The sequence below is a fragment of the Corylus avellana genome, chromosome 2 (assembly GCF_965113065.1).
Source record: "Corylus avellana chromosome 2, dhCorAvel1.hap1.2, whole genome shotgun sequence".
NCBI classification, from domain to species: domain Eukaryota; kingdom Viridiplantae; phylum Streptophyta; class Magnoliopsida; order Fagales; family Betulaceae; genus Corylus; species Corylus avellana.
In genome coordinates this window covers 34,525,526-34,545,283 of record NC_142491.1, presented here as the reverse complement: position 1 = coordinate 34,545,283, position 19,758 = coordinate 34,525,526, and the positions used below count along the sequence as shown (strand labels likewise).

General features: G+C 36.6%; 2 protein-coding genes across 5 annotated transcripts; both read left to right on the top strand.

The window, feature by feature from the left end:
* The first annotated feature begins 2,533 nt into the window (after nt 1-2,533).
* On the top strand, nt 2,534-12,579 carry LOC132182770 (uncharacterized). Of its 4 annotated transcripts, XR_009440327.2 has the most exons (10): nt 2,534-3,221; nt 3,620-3,837; nt 4,311-4,437; nt 4,710-4,778; nt 4,880-5,011; nt 5,130-5,228; nt 5,313-5,512; nt 6,715-8,551; nt 11,427-12,131; nt 12,407-12,579. XR_009440327.2 is itself a non-coding variant. In XM_059596130.2 (9 exons), exons 1-9 carry the CDS (start codon nt 2,718-2,720, stop codon nt 11,982-11,984), a joined length of 3,705 nt encoding a protein of 1,234 aa, XP_059452113.2. In that variant the 5' UTR covers nt 2,534-2,717; the 3' UTR covers nt 11,985-12,355. The 4 variants fall into 4 exon arrangements, 3 of the variants coding, with proteins under 3 accessions (XP_059452113.2, XP_059452105.2, XP_059452094.2); XM_059596130.2 differs by lacking the exon at nt 12,407-12,579 and having other exon boundaries at nt 4,919-5,011; nt 11,427-12,355; XM_059596122.2 differs by lacking the exon at nt 12,407-12,579 and having other exon boundaries at nt 4,880-4,993; nt 11,427-12,355.
* Nucleotides 12,580-14,054: 1,475 nt separating this feature from the next.
* On the top strand, nt 14,055-17,723 carry HCF107 (high chlorophyll fluorescent 107). Its single transcript, XM_059598951.2, has 8 exons — nt 14,055-14,615; nt 14,929-15,072; nt 15,176-15,481; nt 15,586-15,645; nt 15,772-16,017; nt 16,573-16,683; nt 16,803-16,979; nt 17,096-17,723. The coding sequence occupies exons 1-8, from the start codon at nt 14,097-14,099 to the stop codon at nt 17,477-17,479; spliced, it is 1,947 nt and encodes a 648-aa protein (XP_059454934.2). The 5' UTR covers nt 14,055-14,096; the 3' UTR covers nt 17,480-17,723.
* The last annotated feature ends 2,035 nt before the right edge of the window (nt 17,724-19,758 follow it).

Sequence of the window (19,758 nt, the reverse complement as noted above, 5' to 3'; positions counted from 1 at the left end):
GACATGTACATTGTGTGCATTTTTACTCACTAAGTTGTTGGACTTATCCTTGTATTCTTTTTTGCTCAATTATGAATATTTGTGTTGACATTGCTAGTTTAGTAGATGATGGATTCTGGGAGCCAATTAATAATTCAAGTCATTTTTTAGGATTTGGACTTGGTATGGCTAAAATCTATGTGGGATGCTGGAGGGACTACCCGTCTAGAGTTGATCGAGATTGTATTTATGTTATCTTTGGTTAAGCTTAGGCGTTGATGCTATTTCAGAACAATCAGTAATAGTATGTATTATTATTTCAATGACCGGTCTCTAACCGATACATTTGGAGTTCTATTTATATTATGATGCTTTGAGTTTCACTTTGGTTATTATGATTGTGATTTAAATTATTGCTATCTCTATCCCTTAGTTAAAAGTTTTCCGCAGTCTCTCTTCGGAGAGGATGAAATCCCAAAGTCTTGTTTTAAGATGGACAAGGCTGGGAAGCAAACCATGATGTCAATTACGAGTTTATTAATTTCCACCGGATGTTACAATATCATAATAAAAGTGAGGGATTCGAATCTTAACTTTACAATGTCTTTCGACAATAATTCTCTCAATTTCAAATGAAATAAATAATATGCATAAAATTGATACAGATTTGAAGTTGATACATCTAAGGGTGCACATGATTTCATTTTTTTGTTAAAATACTTACTAAGACAACATCATATACATGGCTATGTGCATTAACTTTAAATTTTGACCATAAAATAAAATGAAGATGATCGATCCTATTCCATATTTTTCATAACCCTCCTATAATTTTTATCGGGTTTATTTTTATCAAGTTGATGAGTCAAACGGGTCAACCCGATCCCAACCCACCAACCTATTTTGCCAACCCTAGTTATTATTATTTTTTTTGACATGTCTGCACAAGAGTGGGAGAGAAATTTGAATTAGTGACCACCGCTTCATTAGGCATGGTCTTAACTGATTGAGCTATCTCTTAGGGACGCCAACCCTAGTTATAATTAAGGGGAAACTTCACTTACCCTCTATGAACTTTCGCGGCTTTGCAAACACCCCCCAACGTTCAAAATCTCTCACTTTGGTGTATCAAACTTTTGTTTCGTTCCAAAAACCCCTTCTCGTTAGATATTATAGTTAAATCAAATGGTAAAATAAGTAAAAGACCTTTATACCCTTAAATTTTTAAAAAATTCCAAATGTACCCTTATTTATAAATAAAAAATTATTATTATAATTATTATATTAAAAAAAAAAAAGTGACCCACGGGGTCACCAAGGTGACCAATGGCGGGTCACAAGTTGTGACCCTCCGTGGGTCACCTTCTTGGTGACTCTAGTGGGTCACTTGTGACCCACGATGGGTCAATCATGGGTCACAAGTGACCTACGGTTAGGGGTGAAAATTTAGAACTGCTTACCGCTTTTCTAACTGCTAATCGCTAATCGCACTAACCGTTAAGCGCTTTTGAAAGCGGTTATTAAAAACCGCCTAGCGGTTAATGAGTTTTTGAAAACTGCTAACTGCTTTATATATATATAAGTCCTTGTAGTATAGTGATAATTATTTGTATGTTGCATTTAATTCTTTGTTTAAAATATTGGTAAATGTTGCATTTTTTTTTAATATTAATTACTTTTGGGCCACTTCAATACGGGTTCCTTTTGTAGCAATTCGGCCCAATTTGTGGTATGTAGCAAGTTTTGATGCTAAAAGGCCATGAAAAGGCAAAAAAAAAAAAAAAAAAAGGTTTAGAGTGAGCCCCAAAAATCCTAATTCTCATAACCGAAAAAGGGCTTACAATTGGCCCAAAAAAAGCCCCAAAAAAGCAGTTAGTAAGATGCGGTTAAGCGGTTAACCACCTAGCAACTAGCAGAGGCAGTTAGTAAAATTTACTAACCACCTAGGCGGTTGCGGTTAGCGGTTTTTGCCACTAACCACTAACCGTAATTGCATTTTCACCCCTACCTACAGTGGGTCACTTGTGACCCACCCACCTTTTTTATTTTTTATTTTTTTTTAATTATGACCCGTGGGTCACAATATGAGTGGGTTAGATCTACCGGTGAACTCACGGATCAAGAGTTTTTTTTTTTTTTTTTTTCAAATAATTATTTTTTAATAAAACCAAATATTTTAGGAATTGCACACCCTGGGAAAGTGGAAGGAAATCAAAGTTGGCTACACCAAAGTGAGAGATTTTGAACGTTGGGAGTGTTTACAAAAGGCGCGAAAGTTCATGAGGATAAGTGATGTTTCTCCTATAATTTTTTTTGACATGTCAACACAAGGGAAGGGGAGGGAGATTTGAACTAGTAACCTCCGTTTTATTAGATGTGGTTTACAGTCGATTGAACTACCCCTTTGGAACATGTTTTCCCTGCAATTAACTAGCAATTCTTTCCTATCTCATTTATCTATTTTCATATAGTTTTCAAATTTATCATTAGATTTTTAGATGTATAGGATAGGACCCACGTGATCTTTGGGGTTTAAGTCTCTCTCAGCACACTCTGTGGCTGTTCTAGGGTTTAACATACAGTAGGGTTTTTGATTCACAGCGTCCGAGATTCCCATACCATTTGTGGGAAAAATCCTTCGAGAGCCCTCTCGACCCCACACGGACGTTGTTGTTCTTAACCAGCCAAAACCCTAGAATTGTTTTTTTTCGACTCGAATTTCTGAGGTTTTGGCGAGAATGGAAGACTTAGACGACGATTTCGGTGATCTTTACGCCGACGTCGAATTTCAACCGAGTTCCGCGATCAACTGCATTCCTTGGTTCGCCAAATCGTACGTAGAACGAATGGAAGTTGAAGGAGAAGAAGGAGGAGGAGGAGGAGAAGATGATGTTACCGATTCCAAGGAATTCGAAATGGTTCATGGCGATTCGGATCAGAAACTAATTGGTTCCGAGGCGAATAGTGGGAAGGAGATGAATGTGGATAACGGAAGTGATAGTGAGGACGATCTGAACATAGTTTTGAACGACGAGGATTGTAAGAACTATCCGATTGCGAGCGGTGGGAATGCGAAGAATGGAGGGGTTATGGGAGGTGGTGGTCATGGTGAGGATGAGGATGATGATTTTGTTGTTGTTGGTGAGGGAAGTGGGGGGTTGGAGCCTAGTTCTAATGGGCATGGCGGTGAGAGAGGAAATGGGGCGAGGGGTGTGTATAACTCGCAGTATACACGGTACAAGGTAGCGTCTTTTTGTGGAAATGATATTTGAACTAAGTAATTTGAGATGTATATTTAGACGTGTGTACGTAATTTTGGTTTGCTAGAGAAGTAAACTGTACTTTGAAGATCATAAATTGTGCAAATTTTGGGTAATCTGGTGCAATGTGTGAGTACTGCTATGGTTGTTGCAACTATCCATGTGCGTTTTGCTTTAATTATGAGTAAATTTTTTTAATTATTTTATTCTAGTATGATGTTAATGGGATTGTAATGCTGATGATCATTCTTAATGTAATGATTTCATATATTACATGATAGTCTATTTATGTTTTTCTCTCCATTTGTTGCTTTGAAAAATAATATTTTTGATGTTTAAATAGTTCAAGTTCAGTTTTTAATTGGAGGGCTCTTGTGCAGTATATGAGACCTCATGGAGCAGCATTTCCAAGCAATATGAGAGGCAATGGACCTGTGGGGATGGCATCCTACTCTTCCATGTTGGCTAGAGGTAACAGGGATGATAGTCCTTGCAACCAGCACAAGGGCTCAAACGCAGGTCAGGTTGTCCCTGTTCGTGCTACAGCCAATTCGGTTCCGGGTCAAAGCGGAAATTGTTTCTCGCTTCCTTGGTACAGGTTAGTACTGATATGATGTTTGATCTACAGAAATCTTATTCTTTTATGATTCATTAGTGTCGCATGGAATGCTCCATGCACAGCAAATAGATAACAGAGTTTTATGAGAAATTTAAACTGTAGTGGATGGACTAAATGTCACACTAGGTTTGCTTTGACCCAAAGACTATACTGGAATTACAGTAATGATGAATAGTTAAGGATGCTTGTATTCTGCACAACATTCAACAGATGAAGAGCTCATTTGAAGGTCACATGAAAATTAAGCCGTTTCCTTTTCTTTTTTAATAGAAAGAAGTTACTTGTAAATTCATCAATTTGAATGGCACTATCCAAGAAATGGCAACAATTTACACTCTCGAGTGGTGAAACTTGGAATATTTGATGTCGTACAGGCCTTTACTCTTTTTGAACATTCATTTTAGCGTGTTAGATATCGTCTTGATTGAAACCTGCCTTTTTCTTCCTTCCAGGACTATACTTGATGTAAATATTGATACATTTGAGGAAAAGCCGTGGAGGTTTCCTGGAGTGGATATAACAGATTTCTTCAATTTTGGTTTCAACGAAGATACTTGGAAAGAATACTGCAACTCTCTGGTAAATAACTTTAATTATATTGTTTGTGTTCTGAAACCAATTCATCTTATAGCATATATGTCTTGCCTGTTTGATAGATCCGAGGTAGGGCTTCTTGCTTTAAGTAATATATACTTTGTGGCTGGTAGGACTTGATATTTCTCGGATTTTCTATGCAGTGACTTAACTGCTGTGTTGTTACTGGACTGTGCTTATGCTGACTAGTTTACATAGGTTGTCTATTACATCTCCTGATCAATTGAATTTTTACATTGATGTGCATTGCATTACAGGAGCAATTTCAGCAACAAGCATTCATGCAGAGTGGGATCCCTGTTTGTGGGTCGTTAAAAATTAACCAGGTAGCGATTTAAATTTTTTGGGTGACTTAATATTTCAGACCAAGTTGTGAAGATATATCTAGTAATAAGGTTTTTGCCATCACTTGCTTCCTTGGAAATAGGCTTGCGAATCTAAATGTGAGTATGAGAAAGGATTTCAGGATACTGCAGTGGAGGAAAATCAAGTTGGATTGCAGAGGATAATTTCTCCTTCATCCAAATTTGTTGATAGCAAAGTGAGACAGTTGGAAGTGGTATATTGAAATTGAAAAGTTGCTCTGCCCTTGCCCCCAAATTCCATATGTTGATTGAATTACGGTGCATCCAAGTTGTTTTTAGGAATGACTCCTAATTGACTTTTGATTGTTGCAGCCAAAAGGTAGAGCAATTCAGGTTGAAGACAGTGCTGGTGAACGCCAGCCATCTATGGATGTAAGGCGTTCACGTACTCGGGATTCTGATGTGATACAGGTTTAGTCTCAGTTGAATTTTTACTGATACTTATGCAGCAGCCATCTTCCATTGTCTGAATACTTACAGCATGTTTGGGGGCAGATTACTGTGCAGGACCCCATTGAGGATTCCTCTGTTTCTGGAAAGGAGGAAGTGCACCATATAGATAGCACTGTACATGCTGCATCTGAAAATGGGAATTCTGATGCTGATGATAGCAGCGATATTTACTGTTCTGGTAATGTCAGTGAAGATGAACCATCTGTACAATCTCAGGAAGGGAATGTCAGAAGATTTGACAGGTATTCTGTTCTGAAAATGAATTAAATTTATCTCCTGATAGTATCATCTATGTTGCGAATTCTATTATAGATGTCTCTTCTAGAAATGTATCTTTATAAATTCCTATCTAGTTGTGTCTGACTATGTTGAATAGGCTGGATAATATTGTCAATAGCTGACATTGTGGTTCGTTAAAATTAGCAATTATAAGATATTTTGTTCTTTGGACCTATCGTGGTTTAATAATGTTGTAGGTTACCTAGGTTTACCAATTTTAATCTCATGAATCACGTTGTGTAAGCCGAGTATCTATTATATGCTTTTTCACACTTGGTGGATATACCATGATGCTTTATTCCTGACCAGATTATTAAGATAGCTGGTTCTCAACATGTGTATGTAAATCTTTAAAAGATGCATATTTAATATGGATATCTTCAAAGTCAGTTTTAAATTGCTCTACAGCATTAATTTCAATTTTTACACAATTTGTTTTTACCGTTTCTGAGATATGTTTCAATTTCATCGCTTCTGTCTTATTTGTATCGATGGTCACTCTTGGTCTTAAGTAGTTCTAATGGTTTTAATAAGCATCCAGTATACTCTCATCATGTGAAGATGGATGTCCTTGGATGTCTTCTCCAACCATGATTTGATCCTGTAGGAACATGTTCACTGTTGCCAGCAGAAAGGTGGGGGGGGGGGGGGGGGGGGGGGGGGTTGGGCATATCAAATTTTTTAGCAGGTTTCCCAACATTTAATTAAACAACAGAATAAATAAGGGATGCCGGCAGGATAAGGTTGAAAAATATGACCATGGGAGGGTTTTGCTGTGTTTGACTTGGCAGTGTATCCGCTGTTTCTTTTCCCTCTTTTTTCTGGATGCTTCATCCGTGTCAAGTCTATGAACTTGAGCCTAGGCATTGCCAAAAGCAATAATTGCTTTCATATTTTTTTCCTCGCCTTTGGCTATTTTAGCTTGAACTGTCTCCAAGTAGGTAGCACAAGGCATGTCACATTATGACTAGTTATTTGGTGCTGATTCTCATCAGCTTATCAGTTCTGTAAGTATTTTTGTTGCTCTCTTGACGTTTCTTGGAGATTGTCGGTTAAGGATGATTAATAAATTCACTTACTGTCATGAGCCTTATTTCATAATTACAGCCTTTTTTCCTCCCCTGAAGCCACTGATTGGATGATTATATTTGCCTTCTATGATCAGGTGTTCCCAGTTGACAACTGCATATAATCCAATGAATCTCGACGCTGATAAACATGAAAATGAAAAGATCCCTGGTGTAAATGTGCATCAACATCAAAAGGGGAAGGTTTACCCTTCAGAAGGAGTCACAGAAGGAATGGAAACAGTAAATAAAACACACAGAGGTATTAGCAGAAATTCTTTCAGTGGAGATCCTTTCGTGGAGGAAACAGAATTATCACTTAGCGATCATGGTCAGCTTAGCCTGGATTCATCTTGCTATCGAAGTGATTCTGAAGAATCCAGAGACAGTGTTTGTGCTGATTTGGAGAGAACTTATAGTCCTTTAAAAAGGCCATCACTGAATTCTAGTGCTGAATTGCTGGACTCTGTCACATCTTACCACAAGAACTCTAAAAGCAGCAGTGCCAAATCAAAATTGGGTGATATGAAGTTAAGAAATAAAGGTTCCACTCGAGAGGAACAGGAGCATTGTAGTAGGAGAGGCAATGGTGTTGCTAAACCAAAGATTCATCCTGAGGATAATGATGATGCCTCCCATATGTGGGATGCAGAGGACCTAGGTGAAACGGATCACTCATTGGTTAAATGTAGCAGACAAAAGGAAAGGAAGCAAAGGTTTGAACGTAGAGACACAGAAGATCTCCCATATCATAGGGAAAAAGAGTTTTCCAGCTGTAATGGTGGTGAAAAGTTTGCTGACAATGGTGTTCGGACAGCTTACAGAAAACATCCTTATAGGAAAGGTAATCACAACCTCAGAGACGGGATGGATTCCTATGCTAGAAAAAAATGGGACGAAAAGGAGTATTTTAATGGACAAAAAAGTCCTAGAGTAAACGATGAAGAGAGAGATAGAGATTGGTATCATCATGGAGGAGGATTCTCTACGGATTACTTGAGTCGTTTCACTTATGGGGAGTCCAGGCAGTTGAATTCAAGGTATTCCTCCTGCAGTGTTGAAGAAAGGGATACTCGGTGGAGGAGGAAGCATAGCAAACTCCAACTTAGGAAGAGAACCAACGATGATGCTCATTGGCTTGATTATAAACATGAAGACCACTTTGTGCCAGGACAATATGGAAGACCTGCTTCATTTCTTGATAGGAACCTGGATTTTTTGGATGAAAAATATGAAAGAAAGTTACCATATATTGGGAGAGAATTGAAAAACTCTGGCAGAAGGGATGGATATGATGATTGTCCCCCTTTAGATTTGGATAACCCTTGGTCTCGTGAAATTGAAGATGATTATCGAAGAGAGACGGATTATCAGTCTTTGAACTCTTGGTTTTACAGGGAATCCTATATAGCTGGAGGATGTCAGCATGATACCATGTCTCCAAGAAATGATGTGTATGACTCGAGATTAACTGAAAGATATGGGAGACGTAGGAGACAAATATTTGCTGGGAAAGTTAGAGACAATGGTTGGCTTAATAGTCATAATGGTGGCAATGACTTAGAAGATTGTATTGTATATCCTGATGATCAGGACCATCTCAACCAGAGAAGATATAGCTGCCAATCTAGATTGCACTGGTCTGAGGATGAATTAATCCTAAGGCATCGAGATGATAAATTCTATGTGGAAGAGGCATCCCTTTCATATAAGAAAACTACAGGGCATGAAAGGATTTGTGCAAGATATGGATCTGCGCATGATGGTAGGCTTAGTGATGAAATGCAAGTACAGCAGCAGAGACTCAAAATGATTAAAGGAGGAAGTAGCACCTACTGTTTTAACAGAAGTTCTAAGATAATAAATAGAGAAAAGCATGAACAAGCAGTGCTGAGGTGCAGGGATTCAGTTGACTTGGTTGTTGGGGAAGGAAAGGTAAAGTTGGGGAAACATAGGTCAAAACCTTGTATCACCATACTTGTTTGTACCAGTACTCCACATATGTTGGGCAAGTCTTGTTTATTCTGGTTAATGCTATCTCGTTGCATGTTCGCTCTTACCTTTTTTCCCCCTCTTTTAATATATCATATGTTACTTTTTTTTTCCCACATGATTTTGTGTTGTGAAGCTTTTAATTATTTCAACCGTGTCATCATGTGCTTGAGTGTCAGCATCTCCAGAGAGTGCAAAGCTTGCAAGGACCTCTGGTTTGGTGCTGGAGGCATGTAATGAGGCAAAACTGTTTCCCTTTAGTAGAAGACAATTATTAGTGGAAAAAGTTTTCTTCCAAACTGGGTTGGAGAAAATTCCTCTAATGCAATCTATTAAATTGATGTGTTCAAAATGCATTTGATTCTCACATGTATTTTTAATTCTACATGCATTTTTAATAGAGTATGTGATTCTCACACTCATGCGTACACCGACATACACAGACAAAAATCCTTCACTCACTGCCACCCATGTTTTGATTGTCCACTTCTATACTTATTTACCAACTGAATGTAAGATGTATTTTGATATCTGTGATTCTTAACCATAGGATAAGGTGAGTTATTCATGTTTGAGGAAAACTGTTGGTGGTTATATAATTTTCAGTTCTTATGCTGCACTACTTATATTATTGCAATTTTATTAGTGAAAGCTTATTCTGATATCTGCCCCCTATTTGCAAAAACTGCCACTGATCTTGTGTACTCATTTCTTTTAGGTAGATGAGGAGCACCTTTATAGAAACTGCTCTTATGTGTATACTCTTTAGTGTTTTCTTTTTCAGTCATTTTTGGAACGTAGGTTTTCAGGAATCTGAGTTGATTTTCAATCAATACATCGCAGTCCATCTTAAATTTATTGACCATGCCCACATGAGGATAGTGGAATCAGATTTGAATTACTTGGGGGGGCTTGGTGTGGTGTTGCTTCCATTCATGACCGATTTGAGAGATATAACGTATTTACCATTGCTAAAGCTGTTTTAGCACAGTGGTGCAGGTATCGCATTTATGATGGAGTGGTGGAATTGAGGGAATAGGATTCCATTTTAAATGAAATGGATACTAACAATTTCATGGTCGGGATTTAAAGTTGGTGTATCTTGTATATGAAGTCAATTTTGGCATGTCTTTTAAAAAATTTAAATAATGTGAAATCATGTATACCGTTAGATGCATAAACTTTAAATCTGGATCGTGAAATAGATACTATTAATTTCATTTGAAATAGAGAAGATGGGATTGAGGATCGGTTCTTACTAAACCTACTTAGTGGACATTCTTGTGCTACATTGACACTTTACTGTGTAAATCATTAGTATTAGATATGAGAAAACGTGGGTATGATAACATATTGTGTTTGGTTGCACATGCTGTCTAGGACATACCTAATTAGTATGTGTGTCAAAGGGAAAAGTAAAAAAAAATGTTCCTAGCTTACAGAAAGACAGTGTTTTCTTCTAAATTGGGTTGGAAGAATTATTCTCTAAAAATGACACGTGTCATCTACATGTGAGAAATACATGCTTTTTTTAATTACAATGAGAAAGTTGAAAGAAATTTTATTCAAAAAGCATGTGCTTCTCACATGTTATTTAAAAAACATGTGTTTCTCACATGAAAAGTGACAAATGTCGTTTTTATAGAATAGGTTGGAAGAATTTCCTCCAACTCAGTTTGGAGGAAAACTCAATCCTAAAATATTTTGTTGAATATTGTCTAAATCTCATTCTATATTACATGTACATAATAAATAATTGAAGTTTGCTCATAAGACGACCTGTTTCATGCACATACCGTTTTATCCCAATTTATTGTAGAATAATCTTTGGTTAAGGCATTGGCCATATTGTAGTAGGTATTGGCACCTAGGCAGGGGCATGCCCTATACACATTCCTCAGCCTTCAAAACAAAAACTTCTCCAAAGATTGAAAATGTTATTTTTAGCTAATGTAATCAAATGGGGTCTCCTTATTGTACCTTAATCGTACTATATTTCTTATGCCCCATATAAACTTGTTACCATAGGTATCTGACAATGTTCTCAGTTCTTGTTGAAATGGCACTAGTTGCTGTACTTGCAACAACTTTTTGCCATACAATTCTTATGATTACTTTGTTTCTATTCCTCCTCTCTCGTTCCCTTCCATACGAGGAAGTGATATCCTCCTGGCCACTTGAGTAGAGGATCCCTTAGCGTGCTATATTTGCTTGTCTGCCATATTTGTCCTAAGTAAGCAGTCAATGCTGATGAAGAAATGCTAATTGTCTGTTTTGTTATAATGACGCTATACTTTTTTTTGCATAATTCAGAACTTGGCTAGTGAGAATCACTTTGGCTTTTGTTTGGTTTGTTTTGGCCTTATTTTGATTATTTTCTTGTTGATTGTTTTGTGTTTTAATTTTTCTGTGGGAGGGGGGTTACTCCTGCATATTACCAGTAATTCTATTCAATCATTGTAATGTTTAGGTGCTGTGGGTAATTGATAGATAGTTATGACTTAAGGTTGTTATGGTTTCTTTGGTGCGTCTTCAAAGATTTTCATGGGGGATGGAACAGCCTGTTGAATTATTTTGCCTCTGATTATTGGGCAACCATTATATGAGGCAAACTATGTAATTTATTGGTCTTCAAATTTCTGTCGAGTCCTATTGCTCTATTTTATTCTATTGCTCTATTTCATTCTATTTCTACAGAATGTTATAATGGTGCATTCTACTGCATGTCTCAAAATCTCTCTGCTCATCTACACAGTGAGATTAATCTCTTAAAGTGTTCAAAATTGTGTGACGTCCCTTGTACCAATATCCTCTGCAGTCTCCCAGAAGATGTACCAAAAGTGGAAGTTTGATGAGCAATGGTAGGTCTGGAAACATGGGTCAGAAGATTGATAAGAAGCGGGCAGCTTTGATGGATTCTAATGAACCTCATATGGAGAAGGCAGTCCAATCCGACTTCCCAAGAACTGAGAGCAGCCAAAACAATGCAAAATGTCTTGACAAGTTTCCCATAACTGAACATAATGAAGATTTGGACATTGAGGAGGGTCAGATAGTAACAGAAGAGCCAAATGCAGAGGACTCCTTCAGAAGGAGAGGTGTCTCTCAAGATGCAGCACTGACATGCAATGTGAAGAGGAGAATACTTGGCAGTGAAAATGGTTCCAATGCGAATAAGGTTATTGAGGGTTATGACAACCAACGGATTCTTGAGACAATAGCAAAGATGGAGAAACGAAGGGAACGCTTTAAGGAGCCCATTGCTCTGAAGAAAGAACCAGGCAACAGTCTCAACCCCGAGGTTGACTTGATAGTTGACACAGATGAAACTAAGCAACAAAGGCCGGCCCGAAAGAGGCAGTGGGGTGGTAGTTAGGTTCTTAAAGTTAAAGTTACAGTTAGCTTCGAATTTTGTTGTTAGGTTCTTAAAGGTCTCAGGGCATGAAGTCTTCCATACAAGACTTAAATTGGATTTGAAGCAGGCTGATAGGAATAAACAACTCTGTAATTGACATATGTTCAGGTCAGTTTTTTGTTTATTTATTTCTTTTCCCTTAAAGAGGAACTGAGATAGAACTAATATTGAGGAGTATTCAGTTTTTTCTATATGTAATAAAGTTTAATGGGTCAATAACTTTGGTGAAAATGCATAATTATGGGGTTGTTCAAACTCTATTGTCAAAAGGCTTAACAGTTCTTTGATGTTCATAACAATATAATTTTGGTTTTTTGCTGACCTTTTCTAAATGCTATAAGCAGTCATTTCTTCATGAACATAATTAGCTGGAACTCCTGCAGATAATGGAGCTGATGAAATACAATTCAAGAAGCAATGGGTCTCATTTGTATGAGATGAGCTGTTGAGAAAAGGCTTGAGATTGAGGGAACCCGGCTCAAGCTAATATTTTTGGAGGCTTTTCTAGTTTGAATATTAGTAAAACATTCAGTTGTTTGCAATTAAAGATTTGATTGCAGGAAAATGCTTCTTCTTCCAAGCTTTCTAGTTTCCCATTAAAAACTCTCCCTCTTGCTCAGAAAAAAAAAAAAAAAAAATCAAAAAAAGCTCTCCATAAAATAAAAGATGCGTTTTCTCTTATAAATTATTCTGAAATATATGAAAGTTTCTAAAGCTAGAAATTTATACACATTTTCAAAATTTTATTTTATTATTATTATTATTTTTTTTTTGGAAACAGAAGATATTTATATAAAAAAAATATATCACTTTGAATATAAAAGTAAATGAGATTGAAAAAATATTATTATATTTTTATCTTTTCGTTTAATAATTGTATAATCGAGAAAATACACTTACCCGCTCAATTTATTATTTAATTTGCTTTGTGCCCTAATATTTCAATTTGGTTAATCTGCCCTACCAATTTATTATCGTGGTTGCAATATGGCTTATAATTTCTTACATGATTTGCGAATTCGACATGAACTCAACATCAGCAATTTAGAGTTAAGCGTTTTGACTCGTTTAATTAAATGAATTTGGTTAAAGTTAGTCTTATACTCATGTTTAAATACGACTCAAACTTGACATGTTAACATGAATTGCTACTCATAGATTCTAATGTCCCTCTCTTCTACCCCTAAAAGACAAAAAATGCCCATAAAAATTAAAATCAGGAAAAAAAAAAATCCTAAGCCCATGACCTGGCAGTGGATATTTTTGTTGTCTTGTTTTGTTTTTTTTTTTTTATAAAGATTTTAGAGGTTTTTTTTTGGGGGGGGGGGGGGGGGGGGGAGAAGAACACCCAATAGTAAATAAGTAGGTTACAATAACCAAATTAAAATTAAAAAATTGAGGCAGGGAAGATTACATCAAGAGAGGTAAATTGAGGGACAAATATAATATTTTGAGGACTTATAGATCTTACCTTAGGGCTGATGATAGGAGATCACTTTCTTTTGTGATAGAGCATCCTGAGCTTACCAAATCCCACCAACAAAACGCTTCCACGTGCCCCAAAAAATCTCCTCTTTGGATTGGACATCTGAGCCACTGCTAACTGTTAGCAGTAAGCACCGTGGCCGATCTTAGACAAGTAACGTTTAAACCCAGAATTACTCAAATACCCATTAGTTCAAACAAAATTCTCAAATCTTAATGGAGGTATTATTTCCGTCCTTATAAAAATTACAGATATCTTTTATAATAAAAATGATAACTTAGGAGGTAAAAAATAAAAATATTTTTATTATTTAACCCCATTTACTAATTTAATCAAATATATATTCATCATTCTTCACTTATAAAGTATTTAATTAAAATAATAATAAAATAGAAAATTAATATTAAAACAAAAAAAAAAAAAGACATGATGCGATTTTCATTTTCATTTTTTTTTTTAAAAAAAAAAAACAAAAAACACAGAAGAAGGCTATAACAGTAATTGTACTACCTCCTTTCTTCCTTCACAACCCGCCTCACATTTGGTTGTACGTAAAAAGCATACAGTTTAATCTGTTAAACCCGAAAATGCCACTTCTTCCTCCTCCGTCTTCTTCATCTTCTTCTTCTGCAAACCCCAACTTGACTCTCTTCTCTCCCTCTCAAAACCCTCACTCGCTCTCCAAATTCTCCTTCAAAATCCCCATTATACCCCTCCACTCTTACCTCACCATAACCTCATGCTCCTCCCAAGACTCGGCCACGCCGCTCCTCGAGGAGTCGCCGACCCGTACCAAAGAGAGCGGCTACGACGTCCTATCCCCGGAGAACAAAGTTCTCGTCGTTCGCCGGCCGGTGATGGATTCTTCCGGTGACGGTGGGGGTGAAGACAGTGACGACGACGGCGGTTTGGCGAGGTCTTCGGCTATCGATTCGGGGCTCGCGGAGTTCGCGAAGAAGATGCCGATGTTCGAGCCGGAGAGAGTGGAGGGCTCGTCGGGGTCTCTGGAGAGGCCGCTGGCAGTGAACTTGGACTTGGCGCTGTACAGAGCCAAGTTCTTGGCGAGGAGTTATCGTTACGACGAAGCCGATGAAGTACTTGATAAGGTATGCCATAGATTTAAATTAATAAGAAATAGTTAATTTAATTATATAATTAATATATGTGTAATATTTCATTGAATTAGGAGATTATTAAATAATCACTTGTTCTGACCGATAAAAAATAATTAATTTAATAATTTAATTTATATTCTAACAATCGCATTGCATTACTTAATAATTTTTATCGCCTTTTAATTCTCAAAAGATGACGTGACCATTAGATCAAAATCTCTAGCATTACTGGTATCAATATACATACATTTATGAGATTTGGTGGTGTTGCTGATGATGGGTTTTGTTGGGATTTGTTTCAAAGTGTATAAACATTTGGCCGGAAGACGGGCGGGCGTATGTGGCGTTGGGGAAGATATTGAGTAAGCAATCGAAAATGGCGGAAGCTAGAGCCGTGTATGAGAAGGGTTGCCAGGCTACTCAAGGAGAAAATCCCTACATTTGGCAGGTAATTAGGAGTATTAATTTAGTCTAACTATTTTTTTTGTTAGAGATAATAAATTGCATGTAAATTTGGTTGTCTTTGTTAACTTTGTTTTCTCTTGGAACAGTGCTGGGCTGTTCTGGAAAAAAAGATGGGAAATATAAGGAGAGCAAGAGAGTTATTTGATGCAGCCACAGTTGCCAATAAAAGGCACATTGCTGCCTGGCATGGTTGGGCAGTTCTAGAGCTGAAGCAGGGAAATATCAAGAAAGCAAGGCAGCTGCTGGCTAAAGCTTTAAAATTTTGTGGTGGAAATGAGTACGTTTATCAAACACTTGCAATGCTTGAAGCTAAAGCAAATCGGTATGAGCAGGCTAGATATTTGTTCCTGCAGGCCACTAAGTGTAACCCCAAAAGCTGTGCCAGCTGGCTTGTAAGTTTTGATTGCCCTATTGTAGGCTTTTTCTACTAGAATTAACTTTCTGTGTAATTGGTGCGAGTTTACTCAAGTAATTTTTTATGCACTTGTTTACGAAGGCATGGGCACAATTGGAGATTCAGCAAGAAAACAAGCGTGCTGCTAGGCAGCTATTTGAGGTGATTTCTTCTTATTGCCATGAAATGCATTTACCATCATTACCATTTACTCCCTTTTCTTCAGTCAAGTGCTATTGATTTATACCATGATGATTGTAATGGTTGATTTTGTCTTTAAATATGTAGAAAGCAGTCCAGGCAAGTCCCAAAAATAGGTTTGCATGGCATGTATGGGGAGTTTTTGAATCTAATATGGGCAATATGGACAAGGGGAGAAAACTATTGAAGATAGGCCATGCACTTAATCCTAGGGATCCTGTCCTCCTTCAATCTCTTGCTTTGTTGGAATATAAACACTCGTCAGCAAATCTTGCTAGAGTGCTGTTCCGGAGAGCTTCTGAATTGGATCCAAGGCACCAACCAGTATGGGTTGTAAGTAACATCTCACATTACAAAGATTTTTATACTATTGTTGATCCAGTTTCTTGTTCTATCTCATTCTATCCATATATATCAGTTGGTAAAATTTTCTTTAAATGACACAAGCAAATTAGAGACCTATAATTTATTACTTTTGTTTCTTTCTTTTCTTTTAACTTCTTCAAACATTAAGTTGTCGGATTATACTAGGGTCTGATTAACTTTGTCAGATTTAGCAAGGGAACAGAATCTTGCCCTAAAAAATAAAAGATATAGTAATGAAAAGAAGAAAAAAGAAAAATGGAATATATAATAGAAATTTATTGGATTTCCTTTGGTATCGTGTGATCTTCTAATTGGAAGCTGATTGATTATCTCTGTACATGCTTTGATGACGATGCAGATTATTGCAACCAAATTTTTATTTTCTTTATTGTAATTATTATTATTCTGGTTTTTATTTTGATTTCTCCATTCCATGTAATGATACATGAGTGCGAAAAATTGCATCCATCCTTTGTGAACCATTGGAAAACTGATTAAGTTGCATGATTTGGGGCTGTTTAGGCTTGGGGATGGATGGAATGGAAAGAAGGTAACATAGGAAAGGCCAGGGAGTTATACCAAAGAGCATTGTCAATTAACTCAACTGGTGAAAGTGCTTCACGATGTCTTCAGGTAATTACATGTCATGTACTGCATTTGGAGATAGAGATTGATGTTGTAGCAACTCTATTTACACTACATTGCAGGCAATTGCTTTTACTTACCAAAAAAAAAAAAAAAACAAATTGCAGGCTTGGGGTGTTCTAGAACAGAGAATTGGTAATTTATCAGCAGCCCGAAGATTATTTAGGTCCTCGCTGAATATAAATTCACAAAGTTATGTAACATGGATGACATGGGCATCATTGGAGGAGGATCAAGGCAATTCTGTGCGTGCTGAGGAGATTCGAAATCTCTATTTTCAGCAGGTAGTTTCCTAGCTCATCCAATAACAAATGCCATTGAAAATAGTAGAGTAAGGTTCATTTTTGCTGGAAATTATATCACTTCTAAAAGAGCAAGCTAATTTTGGTTGTGTGCACAGCGTACAGAAGTTGTGGATGATGCCTCATGGGTTATGGGATTCTTAGATATCATTGACCCTGCAATTGAAAGCATAAAGAGGCTCTTGAAGTTAGACCAGGAGTCATTCACCAAGGCAAAGGTTTCTTTAGAAAACATAGCAGAAATTAATGGAAAAAGCAGCATTGATGAGGAGTCCTCTGGCTTCTTAGATGGCAAAGACGATATGGAAAGTGGAATGGGAATGGATTTGGATGCTTTCATCAGTGAAAAGTTGTCTCTAGACCCATCAAAGCTCGATGTTCGGATGGAACCATCCAAGGCTTTTCTGACCAAGAGAACAACAACAAGACCAGCTCCTAGAAGAACATGGAGACCAGAAAACAGAAGTACCACAATATCCTGAGTTGGCCAAGTAAATAATAAATATACTCAGTTCATCCTGTTTTTTTTTTTTCATGTAGGAGAGGCATGTTCATTGTTAAACAGGAATACAGGATTAACTACTTCTATGAATCTTGCACAGAATCCCTACACTAGAATGAAGAATCAAAATGTATGTTGGCATATCTCCAGTACTATTCATTGTGTATATTTTGTGTTGATTATTGTACTAGAGCATAAACAGCTAACAAAAGATCATAATCCAAGTTTTACAATGTCCATTACTTCAGTTTTTTATGAAAAATGATAAAAATCATTTTGCTGTATATCTCCATACAACGGATTTGCAAATTTATCATTGAATTTGCAGAAGGAATAAACTGAGCATGTACAACGGTATGATGTTTAACATCTTTTTATATATGAACCCATATATATATATATATATATATATATATATAACACAATTTGTTTCTTTCTATACAAACGGGAGAAAATTCAGTGAAGGACGAGAGTCAAAATTTAATTGGGAATGTAATTGCTGGATAAAATATGGATATATTGGTAACGCTGGTCAAATGGAGTTTTAATTGATACTATATATATATATATATATAGTTTTCGAATAAATGGCATCAAATCCGCTGAAGCACAAATTTAATTGGGTTAAGCAAATTCCGGGTTCGAATCCCGGCAGCGGAAACCTTTTTATTTTTTATTTTTTCCCCTTCGCATCACGTATTTGTATGTAGTGCAATACATGAAAGACACATCAAGCTTTTTTTTTTTTTTTTTTTTTTTTACATGTCCACATAAGAGAAGAGGGAAGAGGGATTCAAACTAGTAACCTCCGCTTCATGAAACATGGTTCACAGCCAATTAAGCTACTACCCCTTGGGACTATCAAGCTTTTATTGTGGCAACATTGTTTTGCATAAAATTATATTTATTTGATTCTTATTGTTGTGCATATTTATTTATTTTTAGGGTTAATAACTTTTTTGGTACCTCAGTTTTTACTTTTTTATTTTTCCCCCCTAAGTTTTAAAACATGACAAATTTAGTACCCAACTTATGGGAAAAGACAAAATCAATACTTCCATTAGTTCCGTTAGTCTCATTTAACAGAATTTTCACGTGTCGCTTTCAAAATATGCCACGTGTCCTAAAAAGTAAAAATAATTAAAAATAATAATAATAATAATAATAATAAAAATTAAAAACTAAACCTAAAAAAATTAAAAAAAAAAAAAAAACACACGAGCTGCCTTCTTCATCTTTGATCCTTTCTCTTTCCTCTTCCCTCTCCCCCTCATCGACAGGTGATGGCCGGCCACTGGATACCGCGAACGCAACCGGAAAACCCATCACCCAACCGGCCAAACCCACCCCCACTGGATTGACATAGGATGGAAAACACCGGTGGGTCACCTCTTTCTCTCTCATCCACGCTAGTAACCCAGGCGGGTCTTAGCCGGTTGAAGTTGAGGCTCGATTTTGGGATATTTTTGTTTGATTTTCTAGGTTGGGTTTTGTCCAATTTTTTTTTTTTTTTGTGGTGTTTTGGCCGGTTGGTTGATTGTTCTGTTTTGGTTGTGGTGGATTTGCCTTATTTTGGGTTTCTAAGGGGTTGATTTGCTCTGTTTCTTAGTGTTTTGGGTGCTTTGTTGATTTTCTGGGTATTCTTGGCCGAATGGGTATCGAAGATTGAGTTTGTTGTTGATTAAACTTTGGGTTTGATTTTATGTTCTTTGCCATGGCTGAATTCTGGGTAGTTCTCGGTAGGTGGCTGAATTGAGATTTGAGAATATGTTGGGTTTTCTTGGAAAATTGGCTTATGGTGCATGGTTAAAGATTCGTGGGTTGTTTGGTTGGTTGTGTACTTGTTTGGATGAGAATGAAAATGATTCTGCAAACTTATAGTTAAAGATTTATGGTGGTATCTGGTGGCTGGCCGTCTCCCGTTGGTGAGGGGGAGAGGGAAGAAGAAAGAGAGAGGAACAAAGATGAAGAAGGCAGTTCATGTTTTTTTTTTTTTTTTTTATTTATTATTATTATTATTATTATTAATTATTTTTACTTTTTAGGACACGTGACATATTTTGAAAGCGACACGTGAAAATTCTGTTAAATGAGACTAACGGAACTAAGGAGGTATTGATTTTGTCTTTTCCTATAAGTTGGGTACTAAATTTGTCATATTTGAAAACTTATGAGAAAAAAAATAAAAAAGTGAAAACTGAGGTACCAAAAAAGTTATTAACCATTATTTTTATTTTTATTTTATTTTTTGTTGGTTCC